Source organism: Rhea americana, unplaced genomic scaffold, assembly GCF_003343005.1.
Source record: "Rhea americana isolate MKP2758 unplaced genomic scaffold, rheAme1 scaffold_26, whole genome shotgun sequence".
In the NCBI taxonomy this organism is placed as follows: domain Eukaryota; kingdom Metazoa; phylum Chordata; class Aves; order Rheiformes; family Rheidae; genus Rhea; species Rhea americana.
In genome coordinates this window covers 2,873,680-2,889,431 of record NW_028186379.1, presented here as the reverse complement: position 1 = coordinate 2,889,431, position 15,752 = coordinate 2,873,680, and the positions used below count along the sequence as shown (strand labels likewise).

The window sequence follows — 15,752 nt, the reverse complement described above, 5'->3', positions numbered from 1 at the left end:
AAGCAACACCAACTTGCATCATCACAGAACAGAAGTATTGCATAGCCAGGACTCTACACCTTACTGCACCAAAGACTGCTTTCTTTCTGATCAGAAATGAAATCAGACAGCTAAGTAATGTGATGTCCGTTTACTGACGTCATTCATTTACTGATAAAAAAATTTAGTCCTCTGAACTAAACCATATCACAAAACAGAAATTAAGAGAAAAGAATTCTTTTAAATTGGTAGCACTTCACAGGGTACAGTCTAGAACACAAGGGAACAGCTAATGATAGCATGGTTTACAGACGACTAACTAATGAAGAAAACCTCCTCCTTTTTAATATCGATACAATAAATACCATAACAAGCATACTTTTCCACAAAAATGGCATACAGTCTTTTCAGCAGCAATTATCAAGCAAAATTAAAGAATCATACCACAAGCATAGAAATGCCTGTTAAAATTGCTCTTCTAAGCAAGTAGCCATGATTTCAGGAAGTATATCACCAAATACTATTTCAAAGGACATTATACAACAGACTGGGGTACCCGACATCTCAGCTGTACAAATCTCCCTACTACTGTAAAAATAAAAAGACTATTTGTAAACATCAAAGGTTGAAATAAACTCTATGAAACTACAAAGGGTATAAATGTTTTTTTTTTTTAGTACCTTCTATGCCAAGGTATAAACATACAAGGTATAAAATACCGTATTTTTAAATACATAAACTGTACAACTTGTTTAGGCCATAGGAGACTTTCTACTGAATACAAACTTCTCATATTGATATCCTTTTCCTCTAACTACATAATCTTTTTTGAGTGATATTCCCAGTTTTCCTTCTTCTATAYGTATATTATTTAGAGTGATATGAAGGATCACAAATGAATATTGTTGGCAAACTCAAAAAAAACTTCAGCAAAGAAAAACCCCTACTTCAACACAAAGCTYACATGAATTCTGCACTTAGGTTATGTTTAGAAATTATTAATAACCTATTATGCTTCAGAAATGCTGTTTCTAGTTCAAGAAATGTTAAACACAGGAAAAGAACCAGCATCTGAGGCTGTCAACTGGTTCACTACTGGAAATTAGTATTCTGAAGAGTTCAGACAGCTTTGAAAGTGAGAATAATACAACACAGTCACGTTCCTCTCTCTTACTTTTTCTCCTATCCTCTGTATTATATCAGAAATCAGAGAAAGATAGGACCTCACAGGCAACCTACTTCCCTCCTTTGCCAATGCAGACTTGTTCTCTATAACACTATCTATTTCTGGGAGTTTTTCAAAGCCTACCTTTAAAATATTCTGATGGTTTTTCCTTTGTTAATTTTGATATATTATTTTACAGACTAACAGTTCCCTGTTAGTAAGGTTTTCCTGATAGTCAGCCCGAAGCTCTCTCTCATAATTCATTCCCTTAACAGTAAATTTCTTTATTCAGATTCAGTTCTTCTACTTATGCCATACCAGACTGCACTGTTCTTCTGTTGTTAAAATGTCATGTTTTGAGCTAAAGTCTATTTTTTTCTTTCAATTATTTCCCTTACTGAAAGGCAAAATACACTTCTACTGATGTGAATACCTACAGTACAAATTACTTCTTCCCCAAAATACCTGTTTGCAAATTCTGGAGGTTTATCTTTATTTTCTGTGTGTTTTCATAAAACAGAAACACCGTCTTTGTTTTCCTTGGTATTTATAGTGCCACCAATTTATTACTGCCAATGAAGTTTATTAGTGAAGTTTGCCTTCTCTTTTAGACTAGTGAAGATACTAAAAAAAAATACAATCCTACACCATGCAAAAAATATTTTAACAGGATAACCTGTTCTCTTTGTACTTTTAATACCTTATGTTTACTCTGTCTACTCTTCTCTCTGTAGCCCATTGATATCAAAACTATTTAAGTTTGTTGTGTAATTACCTTAGAAACTATTCTAAACTTGCCTGAAATCCAAATGTAAATGTAAATACAAAATTATTGAATGATGACTTTTTAAAAAAGGTAGCCAAGTCTGGATATTTGTCTTCCAAATATATGTTACTTGCAAGTCTGAGACTACTAGTTACTCTCAAGTTCAGCTTGTCTCTTGAGGGGGTACTCTGTCTCAGTATTTTTCCATTTTATTATAATATCAGACTAGGCTTTACTTCTATGTTTTGCAATTGAACCCTGACATTTACAGAATCTCCTTTTCCCTTCCACTCTATATTTTCTATTGATCTGTTGAATGTAATTCACAATTACAYTTGGAAATTCACAACTACAATTAAAACTTTTTWAAWWTTTTTTTTAATTTRATTAAGACAAAGCATTCCTTAATTTTAAATCATAGTAAAAAGTTACAAAACTAAATTTTTTCTGAAAACTTATATTCTGTCACTGCAACTATACATATGGCTTGCTAACTCTTTAAGAAATGATCAAAGTGAATTGAGTATCTAGAATTCTAAACTATGAAGGCAAAACTCTTTCTCAAAAACTGTCAATTCATAATCACACACAGTAAATCCAAGTTGCAGACTTGGCAGCACTACTGGCCCAGCTTGAATATAGCAGACATGAATGGTTTGGATACAATGCTATGCAAACATATGGGGACAGGCCTCATCCAAAGCTGCCCTGATCTCGTAAGCGCTCCTAGAAGAGGGGAGCGTGTCACCGAGCCAGCTGAACCACATTAATTGAACAGGGACTACCCGAGCTGAYGCCATGCGGAGTCACTTTTATGTCTCTGTGCTTTAACTTTCAGCATGCTCCACAGCACCAATATGACCTGTATCCATGACCCCRTTATTGTAATAGGTAGAAGTTGACTGATGTTGAACTAGTGACAAAATTAAGTAAATAAATCATTCAATGCTAATGGTTTTTTCTCTCTTGTTGTGCCCTATTGTCCAACTTCTTATTTAACAGGAAGACTTCAAGTAGAATATATAGTAACATACTTAACTCAGTATGTACTTTCATTATTGCATTGAGAGACTCTTTGCTAAGTTCTCCAATACACTGTTGAAAAGACTGTATCTGAACTGGTGATGTTGTACAAACACCATGGTTTCACTTACTGTAAGGCTGTCAATTGGTTAAGTTCTAAGGGATAATAAGCATTTCTTTTTACCCCATTTCTCTATTCCTGAAGTTAAGGACAAAAAATGTCCTAACACAATGACATAAAACTACAAGGAATTAAATTAAACAGTGCTTTGTAAACACTTACAGTCCATAAATCTGAGGAGCAATTTCCAGTCGGTTCAGATGCATATACAGCTCAATATCATGTTTCTTCAGCAGATGATCCTGAATCTGGTTTACTTTAGTTACAATAGCAATAGATGGGCCTAAGTCCTGTGGCCTTGCAAATGGCATGGGCGTAATCATTGCGTCTTTCTCCTACAGACACAGAAAACAGGAAAAATATTAATAAACATCCCATGAAGCCTCATTGTCCTATTATGTTAGAGTCATTTTCTTGTAATCATTGGCTTCCAAAGAAGAAACATTAATAACTTATAATTCCAGCAAAAGAGGAATCTCAAGTCTCCACTTCTGCAGAAGCTGTCGTGGGATTCCCTTCCCCAGGCGTTCTGAGCTTCCCTTCTTCCTGAAGCAAGTCAAAACGAAATGGCTCTACTTCTCATGCTCTGACAAAGTGYTGACAGGTTTACTTTTGCTTCAACTTCAGCTGTCCGAGTCATTTCAAAGCAAAGTAAGTGGTAGCTCAGTGGTAAAGTGGTAACTCAGTAGTGGATGTATGCCCTCAGACRACAATAAATTGTACACCAGTAAATAATCTCTTTTCCAATAATCTTTTCTAAACAGGCTTCTCTTGCTCAGAAAATTTTGTCTCAAAAGCTATGCAATTTTCCTAAAGAATCAAAAACCCTTTAAAACAACAAAAGAAACAGAACAGTGAGATGAACATGGGGATTAGAAAGCAGCTGGTTGGACCTACAGTTGTGCAAACTATGCCACAATATATAACATGACACACACAAGTAAAAACAGAGGAAAAAACCTACTGGATTACAAGAGGTAGGAGGGGAATTATACCTATTTCACARTCATTTTTAACATGGCGTAACATTCAAATGGGTAATACATACTCAATAACTTCTATCAAAATTCTGTTTTTTTATGTCAATCTCCTTTGTTTGAAATGTTTTTTCTTGATTGTTTCACTTCTGTACCACAGAAAACATTATATTAATGAGCAGTGACCTCAGGTAGAATGTTTTTATGGAAGGGTCTGGCCAATTATAAATAGTATTTTACAATCTGCTCAACTGTTGCTTTGCTATGGCAATTGCAGCAAAAAGACTGAYCTGTCTATTACAGTGCAGTTTTGCCATGCCTACTGTGGTAGCAAGACACATTAATTTAAGTTGCCATAGCAAATTGTTTGACCAAAGCTTCCTCACAGACTGTCAAATAAAGTTCACTGAAATGGCATTCCTTTCATGCAAGGGCCTTTCTGTTCTACCAAACAGAAATGCAAAATTAAACCTCTAGCATCTTAGGGGTCAAAAAGAAATCCTGATGATTACTTGAATACTAAAGTTCTCTAGAGCTACAGATAAGTTGATATAGGATACTTTTCCTCCCTTCTTTTTTAAATTATTCTTTTAACTTTTTTATTAAGTAAAGAACTGATTCTCATTTGTTAATTATAAGCAGGGCAGAATACTCAGACTGAATAGATGTATCATGGAAATCATAGTAACAGATACATGGAATATGTGAATCAMAACTATGTAGAAAGAAAGCATATTTGAAGAAACATTTGAAGGAATATTAAAAAATGAATTTCATGAGAGAGTCATTTCATATTCAAATAAAATACAGGTTTATCAAATTTACCACATAAATCAGAAAACATGCAGAAAAAGCAAATATGATCTTACTAGTAGTCCACTGAGATAACAATTAAATTATATGCACTTGTGAGTTTGAAAAAAAGATTTCTACCCCTGCCGTAAGAAGTTAGGAAAGTGGTTAGACTGTGTTGACTCCAATGCAAGAGAGCCTGTATGATCACCAGAAACTAGCAGTACATGTTGCTAAGAGGAAGGTTCTCCAGAGCAAATACAGACAAATCATCTCTTGCTTAGAGTGGGTAACAAGCTGCAGAAATCTTGACTGGCCCACAATGCCAACAGGTAACTCAGGTGCTCAATATCATAAAAAAAATTAATAAAAAGAATAAATGATCCTAGTAATTTGAAAAAAAAAGTAGAAATTATTTATCAGATTCAAAAGAGGAAAGAAAAAAAACAATTTTTTGCTATATACAAAATGTACTTAGACAATTATTAATCCCATGGTGTTTGACCTTTGGCGCCTTGCTTTCAGAGTTCATTTTGGTGAGCCCACGGCTGGTTACGTTCCTTCATTCATATAGCAAACATTTCACAGCAAAGGGACAAAACCATACTGCCCTCCTGCTATGCAACAGCACTTCCACCTCTGCTCCTTTCTCCAATCTGCAAACCAGTTATCTGCCTTGCTCCTTTTACCCTGTGACAGGAAATCTTTGGCTGGGCAGCATGGCACAATATCATCTCATCTGTAAATCTGAGATATGCTCCTTTCCACAGATGAAAAGTAACACTCTGCCTCCTCTGAACACAGCYCGAAGTTAACAGATATCTTCAAGAGAAGACGAGCCTAAGTGATTTGTAGCAGTAACAGAGGGGACCCTGCGGATGCTGTGTTGTGGCTCATGGGCTAAATGCCAATTACATGATCACGTAATGATTACGGAGAGCCCATGACATACCTCCAACATTGTGCCTTTCCAGGCAACATTATGCCTCAGACAGGAAAGGAGGCTAGTTAGAGCATGCAGCCAACTCTGAAAACCCACAGGAAGTAGGTGGATGCAGGAAAAGTGGGCAAATTTCCTTATCCCACACTTAATTATGGGAAAATGTCCCCTGTGGTCAGCATTTAAAGTAATATGTTAGAAGCCAGTTACCAAATTAGTCAGTCTTCTTTTTACATGTTTTTCATTTCTCCATGGTATAGTTATTTCTTATTATTGTTTCAAACCCATTTCATTATTTTATTGGTCACATCCCCAAATTTAAAATACTATCTACTAATTATTTCGAATCTCTCATGAAAAAAAAACTTTTAAGATATGATACAATAACATTGCCTTCGCATTAAAGCCAGTCTATAATAACTTTATGAACATATCCATTTATGTTTGAAACTAATCATAAAAGTCTGTAACTATATGTATTCACAGACTGTGCTGAATATGCAGCATATTCCATCAGTTGGCATACATCTGGGATATGTGCATTATTCTGGTTTACTCCAGTCGAGTTTAACTTTAGCTTGATCACTGCAAGCGCTCGTAAATGAAGACACAAAAACCTTGTACTTTTGAACCATCTCAATTATAGGCATAAATTCTTATACAGAAATCTCAATATAAGAATCTTTCTGCCTATTTGAACTTGCAATATAAGAAGATGGCATAGCTACCCATCAGTTACCCACAAGTTAGATTAGCACCGACACCATTAATCACTTGCAGGTTTAAAGCCATCTCTAAAATTTGAAGACAGWCTCTTAGACACTGGCTCAAGCGTCAGAAAAATCTGATTATCAAAACTAATGCAAACTTCCTCTTAAGGAGGGATGCCAAAACAGGAATTATTTGTCACTTGCAACATTTGTGCACCTTGGCATAATACAGCACTGACACATTGCTGACTGTCAGGCTGACTGACTACCAACATGGTAAAGTGCATCAAGTAATATATGCTGGCTTGCCATTTTTAAAAGCATACGATAAGTAGATGGTGTCCATCAAAACACAGTTCATCAACATCTAAGAAATTAACCACATTAACAGAATTCTTGCAAGCATGACGAAATCTGTGGGGACAGAAGTTGCAATCAATGATCAAGGTATTGGCTGTGTGCACCTCCTGACTCAGTACACTCCCTGCAGAAGTTTTGTGAGCGACCACAGTGCATACGATATATTTGCTGTGTTATCTCAGGCAATTTGGTTAAGAAAATGACAATACATATAATCAGTTGAAATTGCTCCAAAAAATCACATCAAATTGGTGTGACAGAAATAGCCGAAACAGAAAGATGCTCAAATGAACTAATATATCTAAGCAGTCAAAATGTTTAACTAGAAATGACTCACAATGTCTGTCTCCAAAGCACAGAGGCTAGGTGGACATATAATACTCTATGCGCAACCCCATACTCACTGTATACTAACTTTCTGCATGGGACAAAACCTCTGTTTTCTTTTTGTGAACTTCTAATTCTTGGAAAACAGTTCATGAATGCATGGCTTTAATCACCTGCTGCTAAATGAGATATAAATGATAAATCCCAAAGGACTGGGGTGTACAATAAAAATACAGATAGAAGGACAGCTCAGAGACATGCCATATTGTTTACAAGAAAGCATCACAGTCACCTCTAAGAACAGTGTAAACATGGATACCAGGGAATGAAGCTGAAAAATTTAGATCAAGTGTTAGGAGGCAAATCACCAAACCCTGCCACAGAATATTGCCTAACATAGCATGAACTAGAATCCCATACTAATCCATCCTAGAATCCCATACTAATACAATTTATGCATACACGAATTTAGAAAATAAATGTTACTGCAGTAAAGAGAGGCTAGGACATAGTACAAGTATAAAATGTGGACAGATTTCTCTCATTAACCACTAGGGAATGCAGTAGCTGGAGAAGCTCCTCTAACGGCAATTGGGAGTAATGGAACCAACTGTTAGCGGCTATAAAATGTAACATGTATCTCAGAGCACACGCATTCACTGCTTCATTTGTGAAGATTCAGACTTTATTGAGTAGTCAACCCTTAAAGTCATGATAGCAAAAGGCATATGTACAAGGTAGGATTATTAAAATTATACATGCCTGCAAATAACAAGAACAAACAACTAGATATTAATCCATATGCTCTCCACTGCTCATTTTTTATGTCAGGAAGTGGAAAGGGCAATGTAAACTTTTAGCTTCTATCCAAGCACTGTAAATCTCTAGGCAGACCTAGTTATTTCCTGTATAAAAGTCAAACTCAAACTTTGCCACCTCTGTCACAGAAATTGGAACAAATACATTTGAATATATTGAATTCTGAAAAGCTAGTCTCAAAGAAACATGTCTCACAGCTTTGTTGTTAAAATAAAAGTGACTATGTAATAAGTTCATAAAATTTTTATCTCATATGTTTTATCTGTAGTTACTGACAATTATGTAAAAATCCAAACCTAACTAGTAATTTATAATTTTAGATAGCTTAAGTCAAGACACCAATACTCCATCTCTAATGAAATATATAAGTAGCCATATTTAAATGCCTAAAGAAAATACAAGCTTTTACGTGGGACTCGGGTGAGCATCTTTTAGCCATCAAAAAAATCGTATCCACCCCTCAAACCAGTACTCCCTAATTTAGGTTTCTAAGGACTGATTTTGGTGCACACATGCATTCAATAATGAACACATTCTTCTGACGTTTCCTGTTAACTCAGACACTCACCCCACAGTCTAGCTGAAAAAAAGTTGAACTGAAGCAAGTTGAAATCATGCTTGGAGGACAACTCTCCTAGGATATAATGCACTGAAGATCTTGGAAACACCTATAATATGGCTATATAGTCAGAAATACTAAAAACAGCAGAGTCTGTACAGCTACACAGACAACTCAAATATCCTGAGATCAAGAAGAGAAAGGAAATGGATCACCATCAACAGAAGGAGGTAACAGAAAGAGGCATCAATGTAAATGCTGAAGTTAGGGAACGATAAATCCTGATCCAATAGGCACACTATGATCAAAGGTTTGATTTCACCTCAAATCATTTAAAATCAGTTTAAACTAGCAAATATTTTAAAACAACTCAAGTCTCAATATATTAAATACTAACTCTATGCATTTATTTAACAGGAAATTCACACAGGTTTTGGATAGACTGAATAGGTGTGCCCATATCAGGTGCTCTTTTAAACATCTASAGAAGAACATTATTCCTACACATCAGAATTTATACATGTACATTTGGTTGTGATTACAAAGTATTCTTTCAACAGATAGAAATCATTTAACTAGACGACTTTCTACAAGCTCCTATGACTAAATTCTGAAGATACTCTAAAGAATTTAATTTTAACTTAGTTGAACTGGCTTTAACCCAAGTGTTTAAGAGAATATATAATTCAATCATATTAAAAATCACATCCACTTACAAATATTTTGAACACACTTTTAGAGTAATATTTACCTTCTGACTGTCATGTTCAAAAGTTGAAAACCAATGTTCTGCAGTTTTCATAAGACGTGTGAACATTGCACTGAAGGGGAAAAACCCAGAAATTTGGTGTTAAATAATGTATTACAAATAGCAGTAAATTAAATGTGAAGGAAGTTGTTAAAACTTACTAGGCATCATGTTCCAGATATTCAGGATTCAAAAGAACTTTCATTTCCTCGCTGAAAAAGGCAACAGTGAACAATCCAAATGTGAATGTTTATTTTTGGTCAGTGTTCTGCATGTACTATTATGTACTTATAAGCCAACTTTCATATAAAGTGCAAATGAGAAAACTAGCCTTTTTAATTAAAAAGAGCAACTCCATTGAACAAATGAAGTCTTTCTTTTTTATAAAGATCAAAAACAAATTAGCTGCCTTGTCTGTACTACAATGAAGTAACCATCTAATTATTCCAAATAACAAATTACTGAATGTCACAATGTATTATTTGAATATGCTTGATCTAGAATAATTGATTGCTGCACAATCTATCACTGTTTGTACAAAACAAAAAAAATAYGGTTACCGGTCAAATATGCAGTATCAAAACATTAATTTATTTTGTTTTAATAGCCTGTATTTTTATTGTACTTTAACAGCAATTAATCAGTGACAGCACCTCTTTCCATCTACTTTGCTGCTTAGCTCTACTTTTTCAGTGGGGTTGGAACAGAATGCTCTACGTAACACATGGTTATTTTGAGTTACTTTCCACTGGAGAGCAACTTGTAAGCTATTTCAGGATATGTAAAGACAGATATTGAATAAAAAACAAACACTTGTAAATAAACTCCATCCTTAGGCTAACACTGCCTTTGGACAATTGCACTGAGGGGTGCTAGAAGAGGCTACCAAAGAGGTTATGTTATAGCCTAGTTATGTTATAGTTATGCTATACATGTGTGTAAATATACGCACACAGAGATGCATGCACATACACTCACACACCACACCCACMCACACACACATATATAAATACACACACTATTTGAATAAAATGGAGACCCAATACCTAAAATTAATGTTACTACAAAGTCAAACGAGTCATGTATTGCAGTTATGATGTTGCAGGTGATGAAAGAAATATTAACCACAACATTTTGTCTACACTGTTTTTTTTAGATATAAGAAAAAAAAACATTGGCAATATATCCATTCTATGACTCTATTTCTCTAATCCTCCTCCCCTCTGCTATGACAAATATCAAACCATTTTAGCAAGCACAATGAGGTGAAATAGTAGATAGGTAAGCCTTTTGATAAATGTTTTCTGTTAGGTTTCTTGTCTTTCCATTTTTCTCTGGCTAACATCTGTGGAGTAGACAACTTTACATTTTAAATCCTCTCTTCAGAAGTTGTGATAGGGGAGATGAAATAAGAACACTCCCATAAAAACACGGGGATGCAATGATTTCTGGTAGGAACTTAATTATGAACAAAGAATTAAAGAACAGCTATTTATAAGTTCTTAGTCTGACGAATTTATATATATTCTATAAATATACTTATGTGCATATATATGTGTTTATACATATCTATTTTTTGCATGTATGTATTTAAAGAGAAAGGAGTTTTATCATGATATGAATAAAACACAGTGCTTGCCTTGGTTGTGCAGCTTCACTGGCATGTGAAAAAGCCTGGTGGTCACAATGCAGGATAAAGACAATGGGAGCTAAAAGTTCATGCATACCCTAAACATAAAAGAACACAAAATACAGTAAGAATTTTCATTCATTTAATGGCTCATAATGCTCAGAATCAGGCAGCCAGCAACATTAGATGCAGACTAAGTAAAAGCATGAACATTCACATTCTTAACAGAATGGTTTCATAATCAATGGCTTTTATTTTAAATTCTGATTAAATCTAAGTGTTTATTCTTCTATAATATACGGCAAGCAAGTTATTCTCCCTTTTGCTAACATAACAGACAACAAATTGGCTATGGTAGGCAACCCTGCACCTGGCAGTTTACTCCAAGATCTATGTTCATAAATATGAATTTTATTTATGATAATTACAATCATGATCCACAGTACAAAGATCTGCAATAAGGACAAATTACAAAATTTAAAATTACTTTTTATTTGATAATGTTCCAAAACCAGCATAACAGTAGCCTTCAGAAGAGACAAAGGAAGCTATTTGGGAAATTAGAAAATGAAACTTCCATTCCTAAGGATACTAGAAATAAAAAGGGCTTTTTTCTTTTTTTAAAAAAATATTTTCATTACGTCAATACTAAGAATAAACTCATTACAAGACAGTGCATAGGAAAACTTGATACTGTCCCATTACAGACTTTTCTTACATGCACAACCTATGTCTACATACAGACAAAAAATAAAAACACGCATGAATCAAAACAGAAAAATTTGCCTATCAGTTGACAGTTCAGGATTTGGCTTGGTACAGTGTTAGAGGCATGGCTGGGCCATCCAGGTGAGCCATTGCTGCCTCCACCAAAGCGCTAGTTCACCAGGAACAAAATAAGAGTATTTGCCTTCATTTACCTGGGGCTTGTTAATTTGTTACAGAAAGCAGAAATAACTCCTTCAGGAAACAAGCAATCCCACTGCTACCAACGGCAACTGGATCTGCAGGTAAAGCTACAGCCTGCAGAATGAAACTTCATCTGCGGGAGACATTCAGCCCTCTCCCTGAGATCACGTCTGGAAAAGGAGCATCTGGTGCATCCCAGCTGGGGAACCTGGATGTGTCAGGGGAGCCTGGCTCTTGGTGATGGATAAGGATGTGGACAGGACCTACAGAAATCACAGGCTGGGGATCAGTCATGCAAAAGAAGTGAGAGAGCCCATCAGCGATGGTAGGGATTTGGTGTTGTGGCTGGCCGCCTTGGCTGGAAGCCACTGCACGTGGTGATTACGYCAGGCAGGCAGCAATTCTACACCTCAGCCCAAAGCCTTTGGCCACTTCCAAATCCATTTGGAGTTGGTTCAGTCCCAACTCCAGGTGCTTATTCTGGACAGAGAGGAGTGTCAGGAAGACCACTGTGTGAATCCTGTTGGCAGAAGGAGCATGGGGGCTAGTCCACCAAGCTCACAGGCATTTCAGTCTGCTGTTGGGAGTCAGATGGCTGCTCTCTACAGAGGAGCTGGTCTACTCTCATGATTGTGTTTCCAACCCAGGAAGGCTCTCCACTTGCTTTTCCAGTCCCTTCCGTGACAGACAGAAATGAGCAGTGAACGTGTCACAAGCTTATGGATCTACCTTGCGGCTTCGCCAGTGTATCAGTTTGAGGGCTTCACAGCTACGAAGCTCCCATAGAGGGCATCTGCTCATTCTCCCTCTTTTTCCCTCAGAGTCCTCAATCCCTCGGTAGCCAGGCCTCCTCACAGGGATATAGTCATGCCAAATGTAAGTGGATGGCTTATCTCAGCCACAAACATCTCTGCTGAAGGCATAAAAATTGTTGGACAGATCAAACCAAAAACATTTAGGCCAGAAACAGCTGAAAGCAAGGCCATGGGACTGACAGAGGATGGTATGTGATACATTTTAGGGATGAATAATGGACCATTTGGGCCAAAGTCGTTCCAGGTACATGGCCTGGCACTCTAGGGTTTGGAGACTGGTATTCCCCCTACTTGCAATGGTATTGTTTTGTGCTTCTACCACAGCCAGAAGCTTAACAAACCTCWAATTTTGTCTTGCCTGAGGGGATTCCCACACCTGTGTGTTGATGCTGTACCTGTAGAAGTTAAAATCTTGATTAGGCAGGTTACGATTAAAATTCTAGGTATACTGTGATATTCCATGTAGCATATGAGGAGTATTCAAGCTCAGTGAGTTATTTTATCAGCTTCAAAAGCATTATACAGTGCAAAAATCCTTTAACTTTTATTGGAAATAATGGACATTTTCGTTAATAGTCCAAATTGAGTAGAGAGAAAAGGGTTTGTTGAGGATCYGGATAGATGTGGAAGCCCTCTCTAGATGCTTATCTATTTTGAGTGTGCTCTGAGGCATGTTACTGAACCTTATTTGTTCATAAGAGGACTTCCAATCTGCAGCAGTATTGGAAAATAAAAAAGGTGCTTAGGAAAATCTCTGTATAATATCAATTTATAGCAGCTGTCTCAATCCTGAAGGAATGAAAATCAAATTTCCTGGGATTTCTTGTCAAGAACAAGATTGGAGCAATAGCAGAGGGAGTTGACTAGGCAAAACTAAAGGCAGCAAAACTACTTAAGTTTGGAGCTTTTTCTTTCCCTTCTGATTTCTGCAGGCTAGATAGAAGTTCAATTAAAAAAAGATGAAAATCAAGATTCTCATGTGCCCACTTGATTCCAGGAGCTGATATAAAATTCCCACACAACAATACAGGTTAGATTACAAATTGAAAACATAATTTCTGAAAGTCTTGTGGTCATACCAAGATGGGAAAGATATATGAGAGACTGGAAGATAAGTTCAGTAAGAAAAAATAGATGCAGCAAAAATATTCAAATAAGCTGTAGATAACATGCTGTATTTTCATACATACTCATAGCCATTAGTTAATTAACAGCTTCAAGTCTAATTGTTTACTCACCCTGATTTACTAGCATGAAATAAGAGAAATGGGGATGCCAAAAACTGGAGTATCTAATAAAACTACTATCTAAACTTTAAACATATAAACTGAAGAAAAAGAAAGAGGACATAAAATAAGAATTACTTATAAAAGATAAAAGCAAATCATACATTCTTTCAACGTAATAATATATCAACCTTATAATAAAGTAGAATCATAATGTGGCTGCCCACATACAACAGAAACAAAACAAATAGGTGATGAAATATCAGGATTTCAAAAAGATACCTCTGATCTTTCAGTTATAAGAATACTTCAAATGTTTAGAGATTTTTAGCTTGGCAAGAAAAGCCACCAGCGTATATATACATACATATATTTTTTCAATGCTGCAGTTTACTAAAACTCTTTAGTGTTAATAAATAAGTTGACAGAATTCAGATAATTTTTTGACACTTCCCAGCTATAACAAAGTATTGATTTCATAATACAGTCTTGGGTTCAGAAAGAAAACCAGAAATACAGCATTTCTACAATGAAATGTGAATCAATGCATTTCAAAATTATATTGACTTTTCTAAGGACAATCAAATTATGTGTGAACAATAGCCTAATGATTYAGCTTAATTGTCACTACTTCTTTTCAGTGTAACTAGAACCAGAATTTTGGCAGCAGTCTTGCAGAAGAATGCAAATAGTATTTTTTACATATTTTAAAGTAGAATATACTATTCTCTTTAGATTTTATATTTACAACTGCTATTTAAAAATTTAAGCATCCCAGGGAGGATTTAGTCTTTAAAATCTGTAATATAGCTTCACAACACTCTCCTGCATTTGACAAGGGACAGAAATATCATTTTGCCTATCAAGTAAAATGTTACACTGCATTGGTCCAAAAACACAAAACCTACTACAAAGACAACTTCTCTGCATATATGCATATTAAACAAACATTGGTTGCTTCTTGTAAGAATATTTGCCGATGCTATGTAGTAAGCTGCAATAAATAAATTTCAGTTACATTCTACTTACATTTAAAAGGATGGAAATTGTCACAAAACTAGCCAAATATTTTAAAAGAGAAACACCAGGCCCTGTACAGATGCTGACAGATGAATATAAGCTTTCATTTATTGGCCAGGTCTTATAATTGTTATAGTAAATGCAACTGTTGTATGAACTTACAAAAGAGAAAGGAAATCTCACAGATAGTAACTGGGCCAATCCCATGATGGATACTGAATATCAAGAGAAGTATCTTACATTTGGCTTTGTATTCATGTCACTGCAGGGGGAGCAACTTGGGGGTGATCGGTTACTGATGAATTAATGGAAACCTTTATTATCTTCAAGAAAAAAATATTATGCTTTGTTGTAGTGGAGGCTTTTTGGAATTGGGGCTTGAGTCAATGATGAAAATGGAACCAAGAAAATTGGTAGGACAAGAAGCCTGACCACAACATAGGTATTTAGTAAAAGAGGAAAAAAAAAGTATGCTCACTCCACCACAAACACTACTTCCTGCTAACTAACTATGAAAAGACTACTGATGGCCATGAAAGAAATAGTATCTATAGAGAGATACAGGGACAAAACAGCATGATTATTACTAATAAGGTAATAGGATCACTAATCAAAAAATTAAGATCATTCACTTGTAAAAACGAGATAAGAATTAGGAAATTCTCCCAATAAAAGCGACACAAGCCCCCAAAAGAGAGGAAAACCACAACCATTTGCTGTTTTGTGAGCTTGGCATAGCACCACCAGACAGGGACCATGTACTGAACACTCATCAGAAATATTAAATCAACGGTATTTCATCATCCAAATTTATTTCATTTTCTGCACTATACATCTCCCTTTAGTCCTGTGGCAACCCTCTCCTG

At 35.7% G+C, this 15,752-nt stretch overlaps 1 protein-coding gene across 5 annotated transcripts in view; it reads right to left on the bottom strand.

The window, feature by feature from the left end:
• TBC1D5 (TBC1 domain family member 5) overlaps positions 1 to 15,752 on the bottom strand; it is a 315,508-nt gene that overhangs the window by 118,309 nt on the left and 181,447 nt on the right. For all 5 annotated transcript variants that reach the window (XM_085307503.1, XM_085307502.1, XM_085307504.1 and 2 more), the window contains 4 exons: positions 10,926 to 11,014; positions 9,448 to 9,498; positions 9,290 to 9,359; positions 3,217 to 3,389 (listed from right to left, as the gene is read on the bottom strand). In XM_085307503.1, the coding sequence (XP_085163629.1) occupies positions 3,217 to 3,389; positions 9,290 to 9,359; positions 9,448 to 9,498; positions 10,926 to 11,014 (383 nt within the window). The remainder of the gene's footprint in view (positions 1 to 3,216; positions 3,390 to 9,289; positions 9,360 to 9,447; positions 9,499 to 10,925; positions 11,015 to 15,752) is intronic.